At 44.0% G+C, this 26,483-nt stretch overlaps 1 protein-coding gene across 3 annotated transcripts in view; it reads right to left on the bottom strand.

Annotated features, from left to right (window-relative positions):
* The window catches only part of slc4a4a (solute carrier family 4 member 4a), a 229,552-nt gene that overhangs the window by 130,217 nt on the left and 72,852 nt on the right, over positions 1-26,483 (bottom strand). For 2 of the 3 annotated variants that reach the window (XM_055918665.1, XM_055918664.1), the window contains one exon: positions 9,437-9,572. In XM_055918665.1, coding sequence (XP_055774640.1) covers positions 9,437-9,572 — 136 coding nt within the window. Of the gene's footprint in view, positions 1-9,436; positions 10,069-26,483 lie in introns of those variants that run through there. The other variant, XM_055918666.1, reaches the window with a different exon arrangement.

The raw sequence follows: 26,483 nt of genomic DNA, 5'->3' as shown, positions 1-26,483 counted from the left end.
GACGGAGATGCATCCTGGCTAAGTCTCCTGAGCCGTCTGCTCGAGCTCGCCTCGAAAGCATCAACACTCTTACAGGCAAGTCAGTTAAGAACAAATTATTATTTACAATGACTGTCTAGGAACAGTGGGTTAATTGCCTTTTTCAGGGGCAGAACGACATATTTTCACCTTGTCAGCTCAGTGATTTTATCTAGCAACCTTTCGGTTACTGTCCTAACGCTCTAACCACTAGGCTACCTGCCACCTTGGGTAAATACAAATGGGGGAATTTAAATGGACATGTGGACTGACGATTTTCCAAAAAATAGGCAAGGTGGGCTTTTGGTTTCTCCCCTCTAAAAACAGAAATAAATCATTCTAAATAACAAACTGGCTTTATTTACAAATTACTAAGAATGTCTCACCCTATATTCAAGAATGGCCCTTTTCCCTTTATTCAGATTTCAATCGCTCACTTTCCGTTATTTGAAGCAAAATAATCTCCATACTATCGTTTATTATTATTATTATTATTATTATTATAATTAACCCTGCATTATAATTATATAAAATCCCCTTAGGTATTCCCACAGATCAGATTTGCCCTAAAGAACAGATCCTAACAAAAAACGCCCCTTAGATATTAATTTAGAATCCTCCAATTCTCTAAATGTAATTATTGGCGGAGAGTCATTGGCGGAGTTGAAGAGGGCGAGGAACGAGAGTCAGGTCACTGGCGGAGAGTCATTGGCGGAGTTGAAGAGGGCGAGGAACGAGAGTCAGGTCACTGGCGGAGAGTCATTGGCGGAGTTGAAGAGGGCGAGGAACGAGAGTCAGGTCACTGGCGGAGAGTCATTGGCGGAGTTGAAGAGGGCGAGGAACGAGAGTCAGGTCACTGGCGGAGAGTCATTGGCGGAGTTGAAGAGGGCGAGGAACGAGAGCCAAGGCCCCTGGCGGAGAGTCATTGGCGGAGTTGAAGAGGGCGAGGAACGAGAGTCACGTCACTGGCGGAGAGTCATTGGCGGAGTTGAAGAGGGCGAGGAACGAGAGTCACGTCACTGGCGGAGAGTCATTGGCGGAGTTGAAGAGGGCGAGGAACGAGAGTCAAGGCCCCTGGCGGAGAGTCATTGGCGGAGTTGAAGAGGGCGAGGAACGAGAGTCACGTCACTGGCGGAGAGTCATTGGCGGAGTTGAAGAGGGCGAGGAACGAGAGTCAAGGCCCCTGGCGGAGAGTCATTGGCGGAGTTGAAGAGGGCGAGGAACGAGAGTCACGTCACTGGCGGAGAGTCATTGGCGGAGTTGAAGAGGGCGAGGAACGAGAGTCAAGGCCCCTGGCGGAGAGTCATTGGCGGAGTTGAAGAGGGCGAGGAACGAGAGTCACGTCACTGGCGGAGAGTCATTGGCGGAGTTGAAGAGGGCGAGGAACGAGAGTCACGTCACTGGCGGAGAGTCATTGGCGGAGTTGAAGAGGGCGAGGAACGAGAGTCAGGTCACTGGCGGAGAGTCATTGGCGGAGTTGAAGAGGGCGAGGAACGAGAGTCACGTCACTGGCGGAGAGTCATTGGCGGAGTTGAAGAGGGCGAGGAACGAGAGTCAGGTCACTGGCGGAGAGTCATTGGCGGAGTTGAAGAGGGCGAGGAACGAGAGTCAGGTCACTGGCGGAGAGTCATTGGCGGAGTTGAAGAGGGCGAGGCACGAGAGTCAGGTCACTGGCGGAGAGTCATTGGCGGAGTTGAAGAGGAACGAGATGGAGTCACAATCCATGCAAACATGCAGATGATTATTCAACTAAATTTCAGTTGCAACAACTTTGGGTTTAAATCAGGAGACCTACATGCCTTCCTTAATAAAAAAATTATAAAAATACTCAAAATGCAGATGTTTATTTCAACTATCAATAGGGAATAAATATCACTGAATGACAGAGCATGGGGACTGGTCTTTATAAATCAGTCAGATTTTTAATTGGAAATGTAAGGATCATTTTGCTCTTCACTTGCAGTCACTTAGTAGCCTAGGCCTACTCCCAACCAGTCCACACAAGTTTATTCAACTTTCTGACTGTGATTAGAGTGATGTTGATTGCCTTTGCCGATCGCTCATCATCTTCAACCGTCAGTGAGTCCATCTTACCGAGTCTACCAAATGCATTGTTTTAATTAAGTATTCTAAAACCAGATTTGCCCCAACAAAAAACACATCAACCCCTACAAATACACTGCTCAAACAAATAAAGGGAACACTTAAACAACACAATGTAACTCCAAGTCAATCACACTTCTGTGAAATCAAACTGTCCACTTAGGAAGCAACACTGATTGACAATACATTTCACATGCTGTTGTGCAAATGGAATAGACAACAGGTGGAAATTATAGGCAATTAGCAAGACACCCCCAATAAAGGAGTGGTTCTGCAGGTGGTGACCACAGACCACTTCTCAGTTCCTATGCTTCCTGGCTGATGTTTTGGTCACTTTTGAATGCTGGCGGTGCTTTCACTCTAGTGATAGCATGAGACGGAGTCTACAACCCACACAAGTGGCTCAGGTAGTGCAGCTCATCCAGGATGGCACATCAATGCGAGCTGTGGCAAGAAGGTTTGCTGTGTCTGTCAGCGTAGTGTCCAGAGCATGGAGGCGCTACCAGGAGACAGGCCAGTACATCAGGAGACGTGGAGGAGGCCGTAGGAGGGCAACAACCCAGCAGCAGGACCGCTACCTCCGCCTTTGTGCAAGGAGGAGCAGGAGGAGCACTGCCAGAGCCCTGCAAAATGACCTCCAGCAGGCCACAAATGTGCATGTGTCTGCTCAAACGGTCAGAAACAGACTCAATGAGGGTGGTATGAGGGCCCGACGTCCACAGGTGGGGGTTGTGCTTACAGCCCAACACCGTGCAGGACGTTTGGCATTTGCCAGAGAACACCAAGATTGGCAAATTCGCCACTGGCGCCCTGTGCTCTTCAGATGAAAGCAGGTTCACACTGAGCACATGTGACAGACGTGACAGAGTCTGGAGACGCCGTGGAGAACGTTCTGCTGCCTGCAACATCCTCCAGCATGACCGGTTTGGCGGTGGGTCTCATGGTGTGGGGTGGCATTTCTTTGGGGGACCGCACAGCCCTCCATGTGCTCGCCAGAGGTAACCTGACTGCCATTAGGTACCGAGATGAGATCCTCAGACCCCTTGTGAGACCATATGCTGGTGCGGTTGGCCCTGGGTTCCTCCTAATGCAAGACAATGCTAGACCTCATGTGGCTGGAGTGTGTCAGCAGTTCCTTCAAGAGGAAGGAATTGATGCTATGGACTGGCCCGCCCGTTCCCCAGACCTGAATCCAATTGAGCACATCTGGGACATCATGTCTCGCTCCATCCACCAACGCAACGTTGCACCACAGACTGTCCAGGAGTTGGCGGATGCTTTAGTCCAGGTCTGGGAGGAGATCCCTCCGGAGACCATCCGCCACCTCATCAGGAGCATGCCCAGGCGTTGTAGGGAGGTCATACAGGCACGTGGAGGCCACACACCCTACTGAGCCTAATTTTGACTTGTTTTAAGGACATTACATCAAAGTTGGATCAGCCTGTAGTGTGGTTTTCCACTTTAATTTTGAGTGTGACTCCAAATCCAGACCTCCATGGGTTGATACATTTGATTTCCATTGATAATTTTTGTGTAATTTTGTTGTCAGCACATTCAACTATGCAAAGAAAAAAGTATTTAATAAGAATATTTCATTCATTCAGATCTAGGATGTGTTATTTTAGTGTTCCCTTTATTTTTTTGAGCAGTGTATATTATTAACCCTGCATTATAATTGTAATGCAGATGTTTATTTCATTATGGATCCATAACGAATTACTATGGGAATAAATATCACTGAATGACATGTGGTCAACTATTTCAGCACCGTTTTGTGCCGCTCTAAGACAAGCATAAATCAATGAGATTTTTATTTTCACTGAATCTCTGTTTGGGTATTGGTTAGCCTACAATTAGGGTGTGGAAATGTTAGGATTATTTTGCTCTTAGTTCAGTAGCCTACTCCCGACTGGTTACATTGTACAGCGCCATATTTTCCAAACGCACTTCAGTCAATAATCCACTTGGTTCCCCTCCTTCAAAATGCATATAAAATGAATCCCAAATGTTACCAATAAACTTATTCAAACAACAAACAAGTCAATCAACTTTTATAATCAAACAAAAGGTACCCTAATACGCAAATAAATGATAACATTTAAGATGGAGAATCGTTATTGTCTTTACCGGAGAAAAATACCAAAGAACGCGTTCTCATTCACACGCTTGGAAACACTACAGCCAAAATGGGAGCCACCTAGAAAAACTACAATTTCTGGCAATTTTTTCCAAAAACCAGCCTGAAACTCTTTCTAAAGACTGTTGATATCTAGTGGAAGCCCTAGGAACTGCAATCGGGCACGATTTCGCCCTATTATAAAAGTGCCAGCTATTGAAATCAGTGGTAGGATGATTATTTTTTGGGGGGGATGGTTTGTCCTCCGGGTTTCGCCTGCCATTTCAGTTCTGTTATACTCACAGACATTATTTTAACAATTTTAGAAACGTTAGAGTGTTTTCTATCCAAATCTACCAATTATATGCATATCCTAGCTTCTTGGCCTGAGTAGCAGGCAGTTTACTTTGTGCACACTTTTCATCCGGACGTCAAAATACTGCCCCCTATCCCAAAGAAGTTAAAGGAAGAACCACTGTATTGGTTGTGACAGATCACTTCACCAAATTAGCTCACACCTTTCCATGCACAAATTAAACAGTTAAGTAAGTTGCCAGAAAGATATTGGACAACGTATTTTGGTTTTATGGATTTGCTGAGCGAATCCACACAGATCAAGGGGACAATTTTGAGAGCGAGCTAATCGAAGAACTTCTCAAGCTCTCTGGTGTCGCCAAGTCACACACAACTGCGTACCATCCCATGGGGAATGGAGGAACAGAAATGTTCAATTGAACTCTGGGAAATATGCTTTGCTCACTGCCTTTAGGATTTTGGTGAAATTCAGGAGGGGTGAATGTAAAAGATGTAAAATATACTTTATGTATTTCATCAAAAATCCCTCATATTTATTTTCATGTATTATTTTAAGGTTATTTTGAGATGTATTGCAGTACTTTGAAGGGTGAACTATTTTATTGTATTTATGTTCTAAATTATGTTAATGTTGTGATGTCATCAACGGGAGCCATGCTTTTACTCCTCAATTTGCTCAAAGCGTGATGAGGAAGGGTAAATATACTTGTGCATGAGAGTCCAGACGGCAGCATTAAAGTTTGCCTTGCATTTGTATCCAATCCATGCAGTCATTAAAATGGACAACCGGCAGAATTGTATCCAGCGAGCCTTCTCTTCCACCTCCACCTCACCAGAACATTACGCGGAAGGGTACCGGTACAGAGCCGGTTACATAAGCGTCCAGATTAGTGTTCTGGTCCTAAAAAGCGGCAGTTCTAGTCTTTAGCACGGTGTGGATGTTGCCTGTAATCCATGGTTTCTGGTTTTAAATGTACGTATGGTCACTGTGGGGACAACATCATCGATGCACTTATTGATGAAGCTGGTGACTGAGATGGCATACTCCTCAATGCCATTGGATGAATCCCAGAATACATTCCAGTCTGTGCTAGCAAAACAGTCCTGTAGCGTAGCATCCACGTCATTTGACCACTTCCGTATTGAGCGAGTCACTGGTACTTCCTGCTTTAGTTTTTGATTGTAAGAAGGAATCAGGAGGATAGAATTATGGTCAGATTTGCCAAATGGAGGGTGAGGGAGAGCTTTGTACGCGTCTCTGTGTGGAGTAAAGGTGGTCTAGGATTTTCTTTCCTCTGGTTGCACATCTGACATGCTGGTAGAAATGAGGTAAAACGGATTTAAGTTTGTCTGCATTAAAGTCCCCGGCCACTGGGAGCGCCGCTTCTGGATGAGTATTTTCTTGTTTGCTTATGGCCTTATATGTAACGACGTGCGCTGAGAGTCGGGAAGCAAGTTCAGGGAGTGAGTGTTTTACAAGAAACACGAACAATGCACAGACAGGAAACAGAAACAATGATGCCTGGGGAACCAAAGGGAGTGACATATATAGGGCAGGTAATCAAGGAAGTGATGGAGTCCAGGTGAGTGATGACGCGCAGGTGCATGTAACAATGGTGACAGGTGTGCACCATAACGATTAGCCTGGTGACCAAGAGGCTGGAGAGGAAGCACACGTGACATTATACAGCTCGTTGAGTGCAGTTTTAGTGCCAGTATCGGTTTGTGGTGGTAAATAGACGGCTACGAATAATATAGATGAGAACTCTTGGTAGATAGTGTGGTCTACAGCTTATCATGAGGTACTCTACCTCAGGTGAGCAATACCTCAAGACTTCTTTAATATTAGACATCACGCAACAGCAGATATTGACAAATACACACCCCCGTCACTCGACTTACCAGACAAAGCTACTCTGTACTGCCGAAACACGGCGAAGCCAGCCAGCTCTATGTTATCCGTGTCATTGTTCAGCCAAGTCTCGCTGAAACATAAAATATTACCGTTTTTAATGTCCCGTTGGTAGGATAGTCTTGACCGTAGATCATCGAGTTTGTTTTCCAGTGATTGCACGTTGGCCAATAATACAGAGTGTAGTGGTGGTTTACCTACTCATTGGCGAATTCTTACAAGGCACCCCGCCCTCCTCCTCCTTTTCCTCCGTCTTTTCTTCATACTGATGAAAGGGATTTGGGCCTTGTCTGGACAAAGTAGTATGTCCTTCGCTTCGGACTCTTTGTGAAAAAATCTTTGTCCAGTTCGAGGTAAGTAACCTAAACTCACCCCATTCCGTACAAATGTGCGTAACCGCGACATTCAAACGGGGCTGCAATGAAAACGAATGGGACTGTAGTGACTGTGTTGGTATCAAAATCCGCGGTGTGAACTACATTTCGATTCAGCGTCGATTGACATGATAATGGACTAACAGTATTGGAGAAAAGATGAAAAAACCGACCCCTCTGACGCTGTACGTTACATCGTGACGTGTCACTCTGTAACGTACAGCGCTCATTTGCAACTCATTTTGTGCCGTACAGCCTCTTTCCACCAGGGGTAGCCCTTCTCTCGCAGATTAAAATCATGCTTAACCATATACACTTGTAAGAAAACTTCATGATTTTTGTCTAAATTAATAGAATTATTGCTAATATTAAACAAATATTTCATGACTAGGGTGCCAATTGCATTTTTTTTGTGCATCATTACTGCAAGCCATCATGACACTCAAAAGCCGGAACAGCTGCAGTTCACTTGTGAGGCTAACGTTAGCGCGACCCTAAACCCCTCTTCAAATTTGACACAAACCTTCAAACAGGTATGTGATGAGACATTACATAAACTCTTTACGTTTTATTTACATTTTAAAGTTCATTAGTTGGACAAATCGGGTGAAAAAACACTGTTTTCTTCACCCAACATATTTCCCCCTTTCAAGATCACTTCGTAGCCTTTGCTCCCCACCCGCCATTTTTAAAAAGACCCGACGGAGCTCATTGCCTTGTTGAATTATGCAGAGATGGGCATCATGAGGGTCTCCTCATTAATTTTGTTGGAAAGGGGAGAAATTGTGTTTTACATTGATATTGATATTACAGTTGATCTGGAAGTATTACGTTTTTTGGGCGAAAAAATAAGGTCAATTGTACGGAACAAGGCGATGTACAACAGTGAGTGAGTTTACGTTAATCACTGTTCTGATGTCCAGAAGCTGTTTTCAGTCATAAGAGACGGTAGCAGCAACATTATGTACAAAATGAGTTACAAACAATGCGAAAGAACAAACAATAGCACAGTTGGTTAGGAGTTGGTTATGATTCCTGTCATCAGGACAAATATCATTATCATTACCAATACCCAGTATACAGTCATAAAATGCTTATTAATCCAATCAACAGTGACAGGGCGGGCTAAAAAATCCCTTCTGCTACTAAAATGTCATTGAGGGAAAATGTACTTAGTATGTTAGTAGACCTGTCCTCTTTAGCATGTTGGCACCATGGTTTATCTACCATGTTGACACCAGTGTGTATCTACCATGTTGACACCAGTGATTATCTACCATGTTGACACCAGTGATTATCTACCATGTTGACACCAGTGATTATCTACCATGTTGACACCAGTGATTATCTACCATGTTGACACCAGTGTTTATCTACCATGTTGACACCAGTGATTATCTACCATGTTGACACCAGTGATTATCTACCATGTTGACACCAGTGTTTATCTACCATGTTGACACCAGTGATTATCTACCATGTTGACACCAGTGTTTATCTACCATGTTGACACCAGTGATTATCTACCATGTTGACACCAGTGATTATCTACCATGTTGACACCAGTGATTATCTACCATGTTGACACCAGTGATTATCTACCATGTTGACACCAGTGATTATCTACCATGTTGACACCAGTGATTATCTACCATGTTGACACCAGTGATTATCTACCATGTTGACACCAGTGATTATCTACCATGTTGACACCAGTGTTTATCTACCATGTTGACACCAGTGATTATCTACCATGTTGACACCAGTGATTATCTACCATGTTGACACCAGTGATTATCTACCATGTTGACACCAGTGTTTATCTACCATGTTGACACCAGTGATTATCTACCATGTTGACACCAGTGATTATCTACCATGTTGACACCAGTGATTATCTACCATGTTGACACCAGTGTTTATCTACCATGTTGACACCAGTGATTATCTACCATGTTGACACCAGTGATTATCTACCATGTTGACACCAGTGATTATCTACCATGTTGACACCAGTGATTATCTACCATGTTGACACCAGTGATTATCTACCATGTTGACACCAGTGATTATCTACCATGTTGACACCAGTGATTATCTACCATGTTGACACCAGTGATTATCTACCATGTTGACACCATTGATTATCTACCATGTTGACACCAGTGATTATCTACCATGTTGACACCAGTGATTATCTACCATGTTGACACCTGTGTGTATCTACCATGTTGACACCAGTGATTATCTACCATGTTGACACCAGTGATTATCTACCATGTTGACACCAGTGATTATCTACCATGTTGACACCTGTGATTATCTACCATGTTGACACCAGTGATTATCTGGCATGTTGGAACCAGCGTGTATCTGGCAGAGGCCCAACACCACCCAAAACTTAGGAGTTTTTTACTCATCTTTCCAGGTGTCCAATTACTGAATTGTATTAACTTAAAAAAAATCTCAATATACTATGCTTTACTTTGAATAGTTAAATGTTATATTGAATAAAACTAATGGAGGGATTACAGGCTATAAGACATCCTACCTGACTATTAGTTAGGTTAGGGTTAGAGTTAGAGTTAGACATCCTACCTGGCTGTCTCCTTCCACTCCATCTCCTGCCCATCCACAGAGAGCAGCTCATCCAGCTCAGTGAAGAGTTGAGGTGGTGACGGTCCATCATCATCCTCTCCCAGCATAATGCGGATCCTCTCGCCCGCTGGAGAGACTGGAGAGAAAGGGAAGATACTACGGCTTACAGGCTGCTGCCCATCCAGGTTGGGTTTTCCCTCATCTCCTAACCCATTCATCTTGGCCCCCGGGGCCAGCTGGCCAACTCTGACCACTGGAGGTGGAGGTGGAGGAATCCTAACAAGAACATCATCCCTCTCCTCATTCTCATCCCAGTCCTCATCCCTCTCTTTCTCATTCTCTCCATCCCTCTCCTTCTCCTTCTCTTCATGGTTGTTGTTGTTGTTCTCAGACATCTCTAGAACTTTTCACCCCCAACTGTCCAACGGGTAAGGGTTATCTAACCCAACTGTCCAACGGGTTATCCAACTAGGTCCCAGAAGGAGTGCAGGTGGGAACCCTCCACAGAAGAACAACAGCTACACTTCTGTGGGAAAGTTACTGTGGTCTGTCCTCTGTCCCTACTGGAGCTCTCTAAGACCCAGGTAGAGGGAGGGCGAGGGGGTCCCCCAGTCCCCCACAGCCAGCCCCCCTCCCCTCTGTCCCCTCCACAGCTCAAATAGAAACCCTCTCCATTGGTCACCCAGTCAGCCCCCTTACCCCTCCCCTCTGCCCCCTCTCCCACCTAATAGAGCCCATTTTATTGGTCCTCCAGCTTGGCATAGTGCCATGAGTCCCTCATTAAGAATTAGGAAATGTTTCACAAACTGCCCATTCTAAACAAGAAAGCTTAGCTTTCTTTCTCCCTTGTTTTCTAATTTGAATATTTAGTCAAGCATCAGTGCTCACATAAAAAAAGACTACGCAGGATATCAAAAAGACTGAAATATAAATACTACTTTTCAACACTATCCCTCTTCAGATGTGTTTTAACATGGATCACATTACTATAGACACTTACAACAAGTGGTGTCGGTGACAAGTATTGGTAGTCAGAAGTTGAACTGAACAGCCTGTTGATAAAGAGAACAGTGCCTTTCCCATTAGTTCTATGTAGGACACACACACACATGTGACATGGTTGGTTGGTGATAGCTGGTTACCAGTGATAAATACCTATAGTACTAACAATGCAGTCTCTGGTGGAACATATTGTACATGTTCCATCATTATTTAGATGGTGAATCATGTCTTTCTCTAGAAACACTGTGTTGGGAAAGCCGTGCTCCTAGAGAAAGACTGTGTTGGGAAAGCCGTGCTCCTAGAGAAAGACTGTTGGGAAAGCCGTGCTCCTAGAGAAAGACTGTTGGGAAAGCCGTGCTCCTAGAGAAAGACTGTTAGGAAAGCCGTGCTCCTAGAGAAAGACTGTTGGGAAAGCCGTGCTCCTAGAGAAAGACTGTTGGGAAAGCTGTGCTCCTAGAGAAAGACTGTATGTTTTCCCAAAAGATACAGACAGACCAGGAGAGCAACACAACAGAATGATGCTAACTAACCAATACAAAGATATCATTGTGCCAAGCCTCCCTGCTCTTTTCACTTGCATTTCAGCCACTAGTGAATATCAATGAAACATCCACTGAAACAAATTCCTTCACGCTACCAGCCCCTTGCCTGCCAAGTCCACAGCTCTGATATGACCGGAAGTCATGCAGAGGAATGCCAGTCAGTCAGAGAGATTATGCAACACTTCAGGACAGCAGATAGTTCAACAGGGATGACCAGTTCTGCTTTAACACTGCCTGTATCCACATAGTTCAACAGGGATGACCAGTTCTGCTTTAACACTGCCTGTATCCACATAGTTCAACAGGGATGACCAGTTCTGCTTTAACACTGCCTGTATCCACATAGTTCAACAGGGATGACCAGTTCTGCTTTAACACTGCCTGTATCCACATAGTTCAACAGGGATGACCAGTTCTGCTTTAACACTGCCTGTATCCACATAGTTCAACAGGGATGACATGTTCTGCTTTAACACTGCCTGTATCCACATAGTTCAACAGGGATGACCAGTTCTGCTTTAACACTGCCTGTATCCACATAGTTCAACAGGGATGACATGTTCTGCTTTAACACTGCCTGTATCCACATAGTTCAACAGGGATGACCAGTTCTGCTTTAACACTGCCTGTATCCACATAGTTCAACAGGGATGACCAGTTCTGCTTTAACACTGCCTGTATCCACATAGTTCAACAGGGATGACCAGTTCTGCTTTAACACTGCCTGTATCCACATAGTTCAACAGGGATGACCAGTTCTGCTTTAACACTGCCTGTATCCACATAGTTCAACAGGGATGACCAGTTCTGCTTTAACACTGCCTGTATCCACATAGCTTAACAGGGATGACCAGTTCTGCTTTAACACTGCCTGTATCCACATAGTTCAACAGGGATGACCAGTTCTGCTTTAACACTGCCTGTATCCACATAGTTTAATTAACAAATCAAATTGTATTTGTCACATGTGCCGAAAACACCTTACAGTGAAATGCCTACTTACAAGCCCCTAACCAACAATGCAGTTTAAAAAATACGAATAAGAAATAAAAGGAATAAGTAATTAAATAGTAAATGTGCGGGGGCACTGGTTAGTCGAGGTTAATGAGGTAATATGTAAATGTAGGTAGAGTTATTAAAGTGACTATGAATAGATAATAACAGAGTAGTAGTGGTGTAAAAGACGGGGGGGGGGGGGGGGACAATGCAAATAGTCTGCGTAGCCAATTGATCAGATGTTCAGGAGTCTTATGGCTTGGGGGTAGAAGCTGTTTAGAAGGTCCTCTTGGACCTAGACTTGGCGAGGGGACTAAGCACGCACCCTTGAGGGGAACCGGTGTTGAGGATCAGCCTGGCAGATTTGGTGTTGCCTAAACTTACCACCAGGGGGCGGTCTTTCAGGAAGACCAGGATCCAGTTGCAGATGGAGGGGTTTAGCCCCAGGGTCCTTAGCTTAGTGATGAGCTTTGTGTGCAATATGATGTTGAATGCTGAACAGCATTCTCACATAGGTGTTCCTTTTGTCTAGGTGGGAAAGGGCAGTATGGAGGGATTGAGATTGCGTCATCTTGGATCTGTTGGGGCGGTATGCAAATGGCAGTGGGTCTAGGGTTTCAGGGATGATGGTGTTGACGTGAGCCATGAACAGCCTTTCAAAGCACTTCATGGCTAGCAATGTGAGTGCTACGGGTCGGTAGTCATTTAGGCAGTTTACCTTCGCATTCTTGGGCACAGGGACTATTGTGGTCTGCTTGAAATGTGGATATTACAGACTCGATCAGGGAGAGGTTGAAAATGTCAGTGAAGACACTTGCCAGCATGCTCTGAGTATACGCCCTGGTAATCCGTCTGGCCCCGCTGTCTTGTGAATGTTGACCTGATTAACTTCTTATGGATAGGGGACAACATTTTCACGTTTGGATGAAAAGCGTGCCCAGAGTAAACAGCCTGCTACTCAGTCCCAGTTGCTAATATTATTATTAGTAGTATATTTGGATAGAAAACACTCTGAAGTTTCTAAAACTGTTTGAATGATGTCTGTGAGTATAACAGAACTCATATGGCAGGCAAAAACCTGAGAAAAAATCCAACCAGGAAGTGGGAAATCTGAGGTTTGTAGTTTTTCAACTCATCGCCTATCGAATACACAGTGGGGTATGGGTCTTGTTGCACTTCCTAAGGCTTCCACTAGATGTCAACAGTCTTTAAAACCTTGTCTGATGCTTCTACTGTGAAGTGTGGCCGAATGGGAGGGGAATGAGTCAGAGGTCTGCCAGCAGCCACGAGCTGGAGACGCTCGTTCACGTGAGCGGTAGCTCCCGTTCCATTTTCTTTTCTGAAGACAAAGGAACTCTCCGGTTGGAACTTTATTGAAGATTTATGTTAAAAACATCCTAAAGATTGATTCTATACTTAGTTTGACATGTTTCTACGACCTGTAATATAACTTACTTTCCGCTGGACTTGCACGCGCGTCGTGAGTTTGGATTTGTTTACCAAATGCGCTAACAAAAGGAGGTATTTGGACATAAATGATTAACTTTATGGATCAAATCAAACATTTATTGTGGAACTGGGATTCCTGGGAGTGCATTCTGATGAAGATCATCAAAGGTAAGTGAATGTTTACAATGTTATTTCTGACTTATGTTGACTGCACAATAAGGTGAATATATTTTTGTCTTGATTGGGCTCTTAGCGCCGACCTCAGATTATTGCATGGTTAGCTTTTTCCGTAAAGCTTTTTGAAATCTGACACAGCGGTTGCATTAAGGAGAAGTGCATCTAAAATTCCATGCATAACAGTTGTATCTTTTAGCAATGTTTATTATCAGTATTCCTGTAAATTGATGTGGCTCTCTGCAAAATCACCGGATGTTTTGGAACTTCTGAACGTAAAGCGCCAATGTAACATGAAGTCCTATGAGTGTCATCTGATGAAGATCATCAAAGGTTAGTGATTCATTTTATCTATATTTCTGCTTTTTGTGAATCCTCTCTTTGGCTGGAAAAATGGCTGTGTTATTCTGTGAATAGGCACTCACCTTACATAATTGTTTGGTTTGCTTTCGTCGTAAAGCCTTTTTGAAATCGGACACTGTGGCTGGATTTACAACAAGTGTATCTTTAAAATGGTGTAAAATACATGTATGTTTGAGGAATTTTAATTATGGGATTTCTGTTGTTTTGAATTTGAGTTTCACTGGCTGTTGAAGAGGTGGGACGCTACTGTCCCACGTACCCTAGAGCGGTTTTAACAGGGATGACATGTTCTGCTGTAACCCTAATCCTGCCTGTATCTACATATTTTAACAGGGATGAAAAGTTCTGCTGTAACCCTAATCCTGCCTGTATCTACATAGGTTAACTGGGAGGACATGTTCTGCTGGAATGTTGCCAGTTTGAATCCCCGGTTCAAACAGGAAAAATCTGTCAGGAAGTGGCCAAGCAACAGGAGAGTTGCTGCTATCAAATCCTAGATGTCATTGGCTGCTATGGTGCCTTTTAACAAGGCACTAAACACCCCACCAAAAAAGTTACATGTTCTGCTTTCTCTGTCCCTTCAACATCTCCCTATACTGTCTCTGTCCTGCCAGTATCTACCTACTGTCCCTGTCCTGCCTGTATCTACCTACTCTCTCTGTTCTACCTACTGTCTCTGTCCTGCCAGTATCTACCTACTGTCTCTGTCCTGCCTGTATCTACCTACTGTCTCTGTCCTGCCTGTATCTACCTACTGTCTCTGTCCTGCCTGTATCTACCTACTGTCTCTGTCCTGCCTGTATCTACCTACTGTCTCTGTCCTGCCTGTATCTACCTACTGTCTCTGTCCTGCCTGTATCTACCTACTGTCTCTGTCCTGCCCTGCCTGTATCTACCTACTGTCTCTGTCCTGCCTGTATCTACCTACTGTCTCTGTCCTGCCTGTATCTATCTACTGTCTCTGTCCTGCCTGTATCTATCTACTGTCTCTGTCCCTGTCCTGCCTGTATCTACCTACTGTCTCTGTCCCTGTCCTGCCTGCATCTACTTACTGTCTCTGTCTCTGCCCTGCCTGTATCTACCTACTGTCTCTGTCCTGCCTGTATCTACCTACTGTCTCTGTCCCTGTCCTGCCTGTATCTACCTACTGTCTCTGTCCTGCCTGTATCTATCTACTGTCTCTGTCCCTGTCCTGCCTGTATCTACCTACTGTCTCTGTCCTGCCTGTATCTACCTACTGTCTCTGTCCTGCCTGTATCTACCTACTGTCTCTGTCCCTGTCCTGCCTGTATCTACCTACTGTCTCTGTCCCTGTCCTGCCTGTATCTACCTACTGTCTCTGTCCTGCCTGTATCTACCTACTGTCTCTGTCCCTGTCCTGCCTGTATCTACCTACTGTCTCTGTCCCTGTCCTGCCTGTATCTACCTACTGTCTCTGTCCTGCCTGTATCTACCTACTGTCTCTGTCCCTGTCCTGCCTGTATCTACCTACTGTCTCTGTCCCTGTCATGCCTGTATCTACCTACTGTCTCTGTCCTGCCTGTATCTACCTACTGTCTCTGTCCCTGTCCTGCCTGTATCTACCTACTGTCTCTGCCCCTGTCCTGCCTGTATCTACCTACTGTCTCTGTCCTGCCTGTATCTACCTACTGTCTCTGTCCTGCCTGTATCTATCTACTGTCTCTGTCCCTGTCCTGCCTGTATCTACCTACTGTCTCTGTCCTGCCTGTATCTACCTACTGTCTCTGTCCTGCCTGTATCTACCTACTGTCTCTGTCCCTGTCCTGCCTGTATCTACCTACTGTCTCTGTCCCTGTCCTGCCTGTATCTACCTACTGTCTCTGTCCTGCCTGTATCTACCTACTGTCTCTGTCCCTGTCCTGCCTGTATCTACCTACTGTCTCTGTCCCTGTCCTGCCTGTATCTACCTACTGTCTCTGTCCTGCCTGTATCTACCTACTGTCTCTGTCCCTGTCCTGCCTGTATCTACCTACTGTCTCTGTCCCTGTCCTGCCTGTATCTACCTACTGTCTCTGTCCTGCCTGTATCTACCTACTGTCTCTGTCCCTGTCCTGCCTGTATCTACCTACTGTCTCTGTCCCTGTCCTGCCTGTATCTACCTACTGTCTCTGTCCCTGTCCTGCCTGTATCTATCTACTGTCTCTGTCTCTGTCCTGCCTGTATCTACCTACTGTCTCTGTCCCTGTCATGCCTGTATCTATCTACTGTCTCTGTCCCTGTCCTGCCTGTATCTACCTACTGTCTCTGTCCTGCCTGTATCTACCTACTGTCTCTGTCCCTGTCCTGCCTGTATCTACCTACTGTCTCTGTCCCTGTCCTGCCTGTATCTACCTACTGTCTCTGTCCTGCCTGTATCTACCTACTGTCTCTGTCCCTGTCCTGCAGGTATCTACCTACTGTCTCTGTCCCTGTCCTGCCTGTATCTACCTACTGTCTCTGTCCTGCCTGTATCTACCTACTGTCTCTGTCCCTGTCCTGCCTGTATCTACCTACTGTCTCTGTCCCTGTCATGCCTGTATCTACCTACTGTCTCTGTCCTGCCTGTATCTACCTACTGTCTCTGTCCCTGTCCTGCCTGTATCTACCTACTGTCTCTGTCCCTGTCCTGCCTGTATCTACCTACTGTCTCTGTCCTGCCTGTATCTACCTACTGTCTCTGTCCCTGTCCTGCCTGTATCTACCTACTGTCTCTGTCCCTGTCCTGCCTGTATCTACCTACTGTCTCTGTCCCTGTCCTGCCTGTATCTATCTACTGTCTCTGTCTCTGTCCTGCCTGTATCTACCTACTGTCTCTGTCCCTGTCATGCCTGTATCTACCTACTGTCTCTGTCCCTGTCCTGCCTGTATCTACCTACTGTCTCTGTCTCTGTCCCTGTCCTGCCTGTATCTACCTACTGTCTCTGTCCTGCCCTTATCTACCTACTGTCTCTGCCCTGCCTGTATCTACCTACTGTCTCTGTCCTGCCTGTATCTACCTACTGTCTCTGTCCCTGTCCTGCCTGTATCTACCTACTGTCTCTGTCCTGCCTGTATCTACCTACTGTCTCTGTCCCTGCCCTGCCTGTATCTACCTACTGTCTCTGTCCTGCCCTTATCTACCTACTGTCTCTGCCCTGCCTGTATCTACCTACTGTCTCTGTCCTGCCTGTATCTACCTACTGTCTCTGTCCCTGCCCTGCCTGTATCTACCTACTGTCTCTGTCCTGCCTGTATCTACCTACTGTCTCTGTCCTGCCTGCCTCTATTCACTATATTGTCTCCCAGCTGAGAAGGACGAAGTAAAGGGTTTGAGAGAGTTTTTCTGAATTCACGTCACCAAAGGCAAATTTGAGAATTGGCATTTCTTTTTCTGACCCTAGCTGTCACTTCAGCGAGACACTAATGTTTTAATGAGGCATCCGAGTGACGACTGTTAGTTACATAAACGTTCAGAGGGAAAGTTACTGTATGGGGACTGTGGATAACCCATACATATTTACTACTATCAGTGTTGGGGACTGTGGATAATCCATACATAGTTACTACTATCAGTGTTGGGGACTGTGGATAATTCATATATAGTTACTACTATCAGTGTTGGGGACTGTGGATAATTCATATATAGTTACTACTATCAGTGTTGGGGACTGTGGATAACCCAGACATAGTTACTACTATCAGTGTTGGGGACTGTGGATAACCCAGACATAGTTACTACTATCAGTGTTGGGGACTGTGGATAACCCAGACATAGTTACTACTATCAGTGTTGGGGACTGTGGATAACCCAGACATAGTTACTACTATCAGTGTTGGGGACTGTGGATAACCCAGACATAGTTACTACTATCAGTGTTGGGGACTGTGGATAACCCAGACATAGTTACTACTATCAGTGTTGGGGACTGTGGATAATCCATACATAGTTACTACTATCAGTGTTGGGGACTGTGGATAACCCAGACATAGTTACTACTATCAGTGTTGGGGACTGTGGATAACCCAGACATAGTTACTACTATCAGTGTTGGGGACTGTGGATAACCCAGACATAGTTACTACTATCAGTGTTGGGGACTGTGGATAACCCAGACATAGTTACTACTATCAGTGTTGGGGACTGTGGATAACCCAGACATAGTTACTACTATCAGTGTTGGGGACTGTGGATAACCCAGACATAGTTACTACTATCAGTGTTGGGGACTGTGGATAACCCAGACATAGTTACTACTATCAGTGTTGGGGACTGTGGATAACCCAGACATAGTTACTACTATCAGTGTTGGGGACTGTGGATAACCCAGACATAGTTACTACTATCAGTGTTGGGGACTGTGGATAACCCAGACATAGTTACTACTATCAGTGTTGGGGACTGTGGATAACCCAGACATAGTTACTACTATCAGTGTTGGGGACTGTGGATAACCCAGACATAGTTACTACTATCAGTGTTGGGGACTGTGGATAACCCAGACATAGTTACTACTATCAGTGTTGGGGACTGTGGATAACCCAGACATAGTTACTACAATCAGTTTTGGGGACTGTGGATAACCCAGACATAGTTACTACTATCAGTGTTGGGGACTGTGGATAACCCAGACATAGTTACTACTATCAGTGTTGGGGACTGTGGATAACCCAGACATAGTTACTACTATCAGTGTTGGGGACTGTGGATAACCCAGACATAGTTACTACTATCAGTGTTGGGGACTTTGGATAACCCAGACATAGTTACTACTATCAGTGTTTGGGACTGTGGATAACCCAGACATAGTTACTACTATCAGTGTTTGGGACTGTGGATAACCCAGACATAGTTACTACAATCAGTTTTGGGGACTGTGGATAACCCAGACATAGTTACTACTATCAGTGTTGGGGACTGTGGATAACCCAGACATAGTTACTACTATCAGTGTTGGGGACTGTGGATAACCCAGACATAGTTACTACTATCAGTGTTGGGGACTGTGGATAATTCATATATAGTTACTACAATCAGTTTTGGGGACTGTGGATAACCCAGACATAGTTACTACTATCAGTGTTTGGGACTGTGGATAACCCAGACATAGTTACTACTATCAGTTTTGGGGACTGTGGATAACCCAGACATAGTTACTACTATCAGTGTTGGGGACTGTAGATAACCCAGACATAGTTACTACTATCAGTGTTGGGGACTGTGGATAACCCAGACATAGTTACTACTATCAGTGTTGGGGACTGTGGATAACCCAGACATAGTTACTACTATCAGTGTTGGGGACTGTGGATAACCCAGACATAGTTACTACTATCAGTGTTGGGGACTGTGGATAACCCAGACATAGTTACTACTATCAGTGTTGGGGACTGTGGATAACCCAGACATAGTTACTACTATCAGTGTTGGGGACTGTGGATAACCCAGACATAGTTACTACTATCAGTGTTGGGGACTGTGGATAACCCAGACATAGTTACTACTATCAGTGTTGGGGACTGTGGATAACCCAGACATAGTTACTACTATCAGTGTTGGGGACTGTGGATAACCCAGACATAGTTACTACTATCAGTGTTGGGGATTGTGGATAATTCATATATAGTTACTACAATCAGTTTTGGGGACTGTGGATAACCCAGACATAGTTACTACTATCAGTGTTGGGGACTGTAGATAACCCAGACATAGTTACTACTATCAGTGTTGGGGACTGTGGATAACCCAGACATAGTTACTACTATCAGTGTTGGGGACTGTGGATAACCCAGACATAGTTACTACTATCAGTGTTGGGGACTGTGGATAACCCAGACATAGTTACTACTATCAGTGTTGGGGACTGTGGATAACCCAGACATAGTTACTACTATCAGTGTTGGGGACTGTGGATAACCCAGACATAGTTACTACTATCAGTGTTGGGGACTGTGGATAACCCAGACATAGTTACTACTATCAGTGTTGGGGACTGTGGATAATTCATATATAGTTACTACTATCAGTGTTGGGGACTGTGGATAACCCAGACATAGTTACTACTATCAGTGTTGGGGACTGTGGATAACCAAGACATAGCTACTACTATCAAATCAAATGTTATTTGATTTATTGGTCACAAGGTCCTTTGCTGTTGTTCTGGGATTGATTTGCACTTTTCGCGCCAAAGTATGTTAATCTCTAGGAGACAGAATGCGTCTCCTTCCTGAGCGGTATGATGGCTGTGTGGTCCCATGGTGTTTATACTTGCATAATATTGTTTGTACAGATGAACGCGGTACCTTCAGGCGTTTGGAAATTGATCCCAAGGACGAACCAGACTTGTGGAGATCTACAATTTGTTTCTGAGGTCTTTGCTGATTTCTCTGTCCTGCCTGTATCTACCTACTCTCTCTGTTCTACCTACTGTCTCTGTCCTGCCTGTATCTACCTACTGTCTCTGTCCTGCCCATGATGTCAAGCAAAGAGGCACTGAGTTTGAAGGTAGGCCTTGAGATACATCCACAGGTACACCTCCAATTGACTCAAATTATGTCAATTAGCCTATAAGAAGTTTCTAAAGCCATGACATTATTTTCTGGAATTTTCCAAGCTGTTTAAAGAGACAGTCAACTTAGTGTATGTAAACTTCTGATCCACTGGAATTGTGATAGAGTGAATTATAAGTGAAATAATTTGTCTGTAAACAATTGTTGGAAAAATTACTTGTGTCATGCACAAAGTAGATTTCCTAACCGACTTGCCAAAACTATAGTTTGTTAACAAGACATTTGTGGAGTGGGTGAAAACGAGTTTTAATGACTCCAACCTAAGTGTATGTAAACTTCCGACTTCAACTGTATCTCAGATAGGGGGGAGTGAGGCCTAAGAGGGTTTTATAAATAAGCATCAACCAGTGGGTCTTGCGACGTGTATACAGAGATGACCAGTTTACAGAAGAGGATAGAGTGCAGTGATGTGTCCTATAAGGAGCATTGGTGGCAAATCTAATGGCCGAATGGTAAAGAACATCTAACCGCTCGAGAGCACCCTTACCTGCTGATCTATAAATTATGTCTCCGTAATCTAGCAAGGGTAGGATGGTCATCTGAATCTGGGTTAGTTTTGCAGCTGGGGTGAAAGAGGAGCGATTACGATAGAAGAAACCAAGTCTAGATTTAACTTTAGCCTGCAGCTTTGATATGTGCTAAGAGAAGGACAGTGTACTGTCTAGCCATACTCCCAAATACTTGTATGAGTTGACTACCTCAAGCTCTAAACCCTCAGAGGTAGTAATCACACCTGTGGGGAGAGGGGCATTATTTTTACCAAACCACATTACCTTTATTTTGGAGGTGTTCAGAACAAGGTTAAGGGTAGAGAAAGCTTGTTGGACACTAAGTAAGCTGTTGTAGAGCATTTAACACAAAATCCGGGGAGGGGCTAGCTGAGTATAAGACTGTATCAGCTGCATATTAATGGATGAGAGAGCTTCCTACTGCCTGAGCTATGTTGTTGATGTAAATTGAGAAGAGCATGGGGCCTAGGATTGAGCCTTGGGGTATTCCCTTGGTGACAGGCAGTGGCTGAGACAGCAGGTTTTCTGACTTTATACACTGCACTCTTTGAGAGAGGTAGTTAGCAAACCAGGCCAAAGACCCCTCAGAGACACCAATACTCCTTAGCCGGCCCACAAGAATGGAATGGTCTACTGTATCAAAAGCTTTGGCCAAGTCAATAAAAATAGCAGCACAACATTGCTTAGAATCAAGGGCAATGGTGACATCATTGAGGACCTTTAAGTTTGCAGTGACACATCTATAACCTGAGCGGAAACCAGATTGCATACCAGAGAGATACTATAGACATGAAGTATTCTTAGGCATGACATGCAAGCAACAAACACTGACACTACACAGCCTAGTATATCTGACCAAATGATGAAAGACAAGCATTGTAATTTTGAATCTGTAAAGTGAGTGTGGAAGAGGTGAAAAATTGTTGTCTATCAACAACGGCAACCCACCAGGGTCTGACAACTTGAATGGAAAATTACTGAGGATAATAGCAAATGATATTGCCACTCCTATTTGCCATATTTAAAAGGTAAGCCTACTTGAAGGTGTGTGCCCTCAGGCTTGGAGGGAAGCAAAAGTAATTCCGCTACCTAAGAATAGTATTACTGCCTCAAATAGCCAACCAATCAGGCTGTTACCAACCCTTAGTAAACTTTTGGAAAGAATTGTGTTTGACCAGATACAATGCTATTTTAGAGTAAACATATTGACAACAGACTTTCAGCACGCTTATAGGGAAGGACATTCAACAAGCACAGTACTTAAACAAATGACTGATGATTGGCTAAGAGAAATTGATGATAAAAGGTTTGTGGGGGTTGTTTTGTTAGACTTCAGTGCGGCTTTTGACATTATCGAGCTATTTTGTGGATAAAGAGTTACTTATCTAACAGAACACAGAGGGTCTTCTTTAATGGAATTCTCTTCAACATAATCAAGGTAGAATCAGGAATTCCCCAAGGCAGCTGTCTAGGCCGCTTACTTTTTTCAATCTTTACTAACAACATGCCACTGGCTTTGAGTACAGCCAGTGATCCTATGTATGTGGATGACTCAACACTATACATGTCAGCTACTATAGTGACTGAAATGACTGTAACACTTAACAAAGAGCTACAGTTCATTTCAGAGTGGGTGGCAAGGAATAAGTTAGTCCCAAATATTTCTGAAACTTAAAGCATTGTATTTGGGAGAATCATTCACTAAAACCTAAACCTCGACTAAATATTGTAATACATAATGTGGAAGCATTAATAATATACATGTCAATCACTCCTGGCTAAAAGTGGGGGAGAGATTGACTTCATCACTACTTGTATGTATGTAAGGGAAGACCCCCATGAAATGGACAAAAAATAATGGCTACTTATTGTCATTGGGCGAACCATTGACACAATCGTAAATACCACTCAAATGGACGGCAGTTCATCAAGAACATATTGCAAGCGGAACATGGTAAATGCCAAAAATCCCAAAGGGGGCAAGCGCGCTCCACCGTAGGATTTCATATGGGAAATAGTCACAAAGTCAGGTCTCAAGGATGAAATCTTCAACTTTTTGTCAATTATACATATGTAGTAACCGTACGGACATACATTTGTCTTATTTTATAGAGTTTATCCATAAGGCCTATGTTTTGTCTATTTGCAATTTATGATGATCATAGGAAGTCGGCCAGAGTCCAAAAGTCAGTGAACCATGTCCAAATGGCATACGAAAAGTCCAAAGAGCATATATAGATATTGATAGTACTAAATCAGGATGTTATGTCCATTTACCATATATGATCATAAGATGTTGGCTTCCGAACCCAAAAGTCAGTGAACCATGTCCAAATGGCATAAGAAATGTCCAAATGGCATATATAAGTATTGAAAGTACTAAGTAGGATGTTATACATTGGCAATGGACACTGTCAACTTGCAGAAGAGCATGTCCACACTGACAATATAGCATATGTGTAATGGACACTGTCCAATCTCTCGTTGGTGTGGATTTCAGCCTGTCCATTTGGTGATGGTAAATCCCTCATTAAATACATTGGAAATGTACACTGTCCATTTGCAATATAAAATGCACAATGCCAATATATTATACTGCCATCAAGTCAGCCATCAGTCAATAAGATATCATACTGACACCAAACTTCTACATATTGACACCAAACTCACTTTTTCCAACTCATTTAGAAGCGAACTATCACATATTTTAGAGACGGCCCACAATTCATAGCACCTTCTGTTAAAACCATTTAAAAAAAACTTCAAAAACATAGTTACATTCGAGCTGCGGGTCCAGTTCGGAGCCCGAGCAATGACTTTAATTAGTGCTGAAAATTCCCTTATTTCGGGGGTTGCTATGGGGTCCCTGAACGAGCTATCGGCCAGAAATGTGTAGGGTCAGTCTCTATGGCCGAGGCGGTTTCAATGCACCTAGTCAACTGTTCTGCCTGCGGCTATGGAACCATGACCTGTTCACTGGACGTGTTACCTTGTCCCGGACCTGCTGTTTTGGACTTTCTCTCTACCGCACCTGCTTTCTCTAACTCTGAATGATCGGCTATGAAAAGCCAACTGACATTTTCTCCTGAGGTGCTGACCTGTTGCACTCTCTACAACCACTGTGATTAGGTTTTAATGTCAGGAATTGTGAAAAACTGAGTTTAAATGTATTTGGCTAAGGTGTATGTAAACTTCCAACTTTAACTGTATCTACTGCAGCCCTCATCCTCCACATACAACTCACATTCTGTTAAAGGTCCCCAAAGCACACACATCCCTAGGTCGCTCCTCTTTTCAGTTCGCTGCAGCTAGCGACTGGAACGAGCTGCAACAAACACTCAAACTGGACATTTCATTAATTCAAATACTCAATCATGGACACTCTTACTGGTTGTGGCTGCTTTGCGTGATGTATTGTTGTCTCTACCTTCTTGCCCTTTGTGCTGTTGTCTGTGCCCAATAATGTTTATACCATATTTTGTGCAGCTACCATATTGTTTTGCTACCATGTTGTTGTCATGCTGCTACCATGCTGTGTTGTCATGTGTTGCTGCCTTGCTATGTTGTTCTCTTAGGTCTCTCTTTATGTTGTGTTGTGTTGTCTCTCTTTATGTAGTGTTGTGTTGTCTCTCTTTATGTAGTGTTGTGTTGTCTCTCTTTATGTAGTGTTGTGTTGTCTCTCTTTATGTTGTGTTGTGTGTTTTGTCATATATTTATATGTTATATAAAAAAGAAATGTTTTATCCCAGCCCCCGTCCCCGCAGGAGGTCTTTTGCCTTTTGGTAGGCCGTCATTGTAAATAAGAATTTGTTCTTAACTGACATCCCTAGTTAAATAAAGGTTAAATAAAACAATTTATACAAAGTTTGCTTATCTTGCCATTCTCATCGACGGGGCTGTAGTGGAGCAGGTTGAGAGTTTCAAGTTCCTTGGTGTCCACATCACCAACAAACTAACATTGTCCAAGCACACCAAGACAGTCGTGAAGAGGACACGACAAAACCTATTCCTCCTCAGGAGACTGAAAAGATTTGGCATGGGTCCTGAGATCCTCAAAAGGTTCTACAGCTGCACCATCGAGAGCATCCTGACTGGTTGCATCAATGCCTGGTATGGCAACTGCTTGGCCTCCGATCGCAAGGCACTACAAAGGGTAATACTTATGGCCCAGTACATCACTGTGGCCAAGCTTCCTGCCATCCTAGACCTCTATACCAGGAGGTGTCAGAGGAAGGCCCTAAAAATTGTCAAAGACTCCAGCCACCCTAGTCATAGACTGTTCTCTCTGCTACCACATGGCAAGCGGTACCAGAGCGCCAAGTCTAGGTCCAAGAGGCTTCTAAACAGCTTCTACCCCCCAAGCCATAAGACTCCTGAACATCTAATCAAATGGCTACCCAGACTATTTGCATTGCCCCCCCCCCCCCCCCCCCCCATGTTACGCTGCTCCTACTCTGTTTATTATCTGTGCATAGTCACATTAATAACTCTACCTATATGAACATATTACCTCAATTACCTCGACTAACCGGTGCCCCCGCACATCGACTCTGTACTGGTACCCCCTGTATATAGCCTCGCTATTATTATTTTACTGCTGCTCTTTAATTATTTGCTATTTTTCTTAAAACTGCATTGTTGGTTAAGGGCTTGTAAGTAAGCATTTAACTGTAAAGTCTACCTGTTGTATTCGGCGCATGTGACAAATAACATTTGATTTGATTTGAATGAAAAAAAAGTAGTTGGCAATATCAGTCAGTTTGTGATGAACGAGCCATCTGATTCAATGAATGATGGAGCTGACCAGTCAGTGTTACTACTATATAGAGGACCAGTCAGTGTTACTACTATATAGAGGACCAGTCAGTGTTACTACTATATAGAGGACCAGTCAGTGTTACTACTATATAGAGGACCAGTCAGTGTTACTACTATATAGAGGACCAGTCAGTGTTACTACTATATAGAGGACCAGTCAGTGTTACTACTATATAGAGGACCAGTCAGTGTTACCACTATATAGAGGACCAGTCAGTGTTACTACTATATAGAGGACCAGTCAGTGTTACTACTATATAGAGGACCAGTCAGTGTTACTACTATATAGAGGACCAGTCAGTGTTACTACTATATAGAGGTCCAGTCAGTGTTACTACTATATAGAGGACCAGTCAGTGTTACTACTATATTGAGGACCAGTCAGTGTTACTACTATATAGAGGACCAGTCAGAGGTCCAGTCAGTGTTACTACTATATAGAGGACCAGTCAGTGTTACTACTATATAGAGGACCAGTCAGTGTTACCACTATATAGAGGACCAGTCAGTGTTACTACTATATAGAGGACCAGTCAGTGTTACTACTATATAGAGGACCAGTCAGTGTTACTACTATATAGAGGACCAGTCAGTGTTACTACTATATAGAGGTCCAGTCAGTGTTACTACTATATAGAGGACCAGTCA

Source organism: Salvelinus fontinalis, chromosome 4, assembly GCF_029448725.1.
Source record: "Salvelinus fontinalis isolate EN_2023a chromosome 4, ASM2944872v1, whole genome shotgun sequence".
NCBI lineage: Eukaryota > Metazoa > Chordata > Actinopteri > Salmoniformes > Salmonidae > Salvelinus > Salvelinus fontinalis.
Note: the sequence above shows the minus strand (reverse complement) of the source record. Positions and strands in the feature narration are given on the sequence as shown.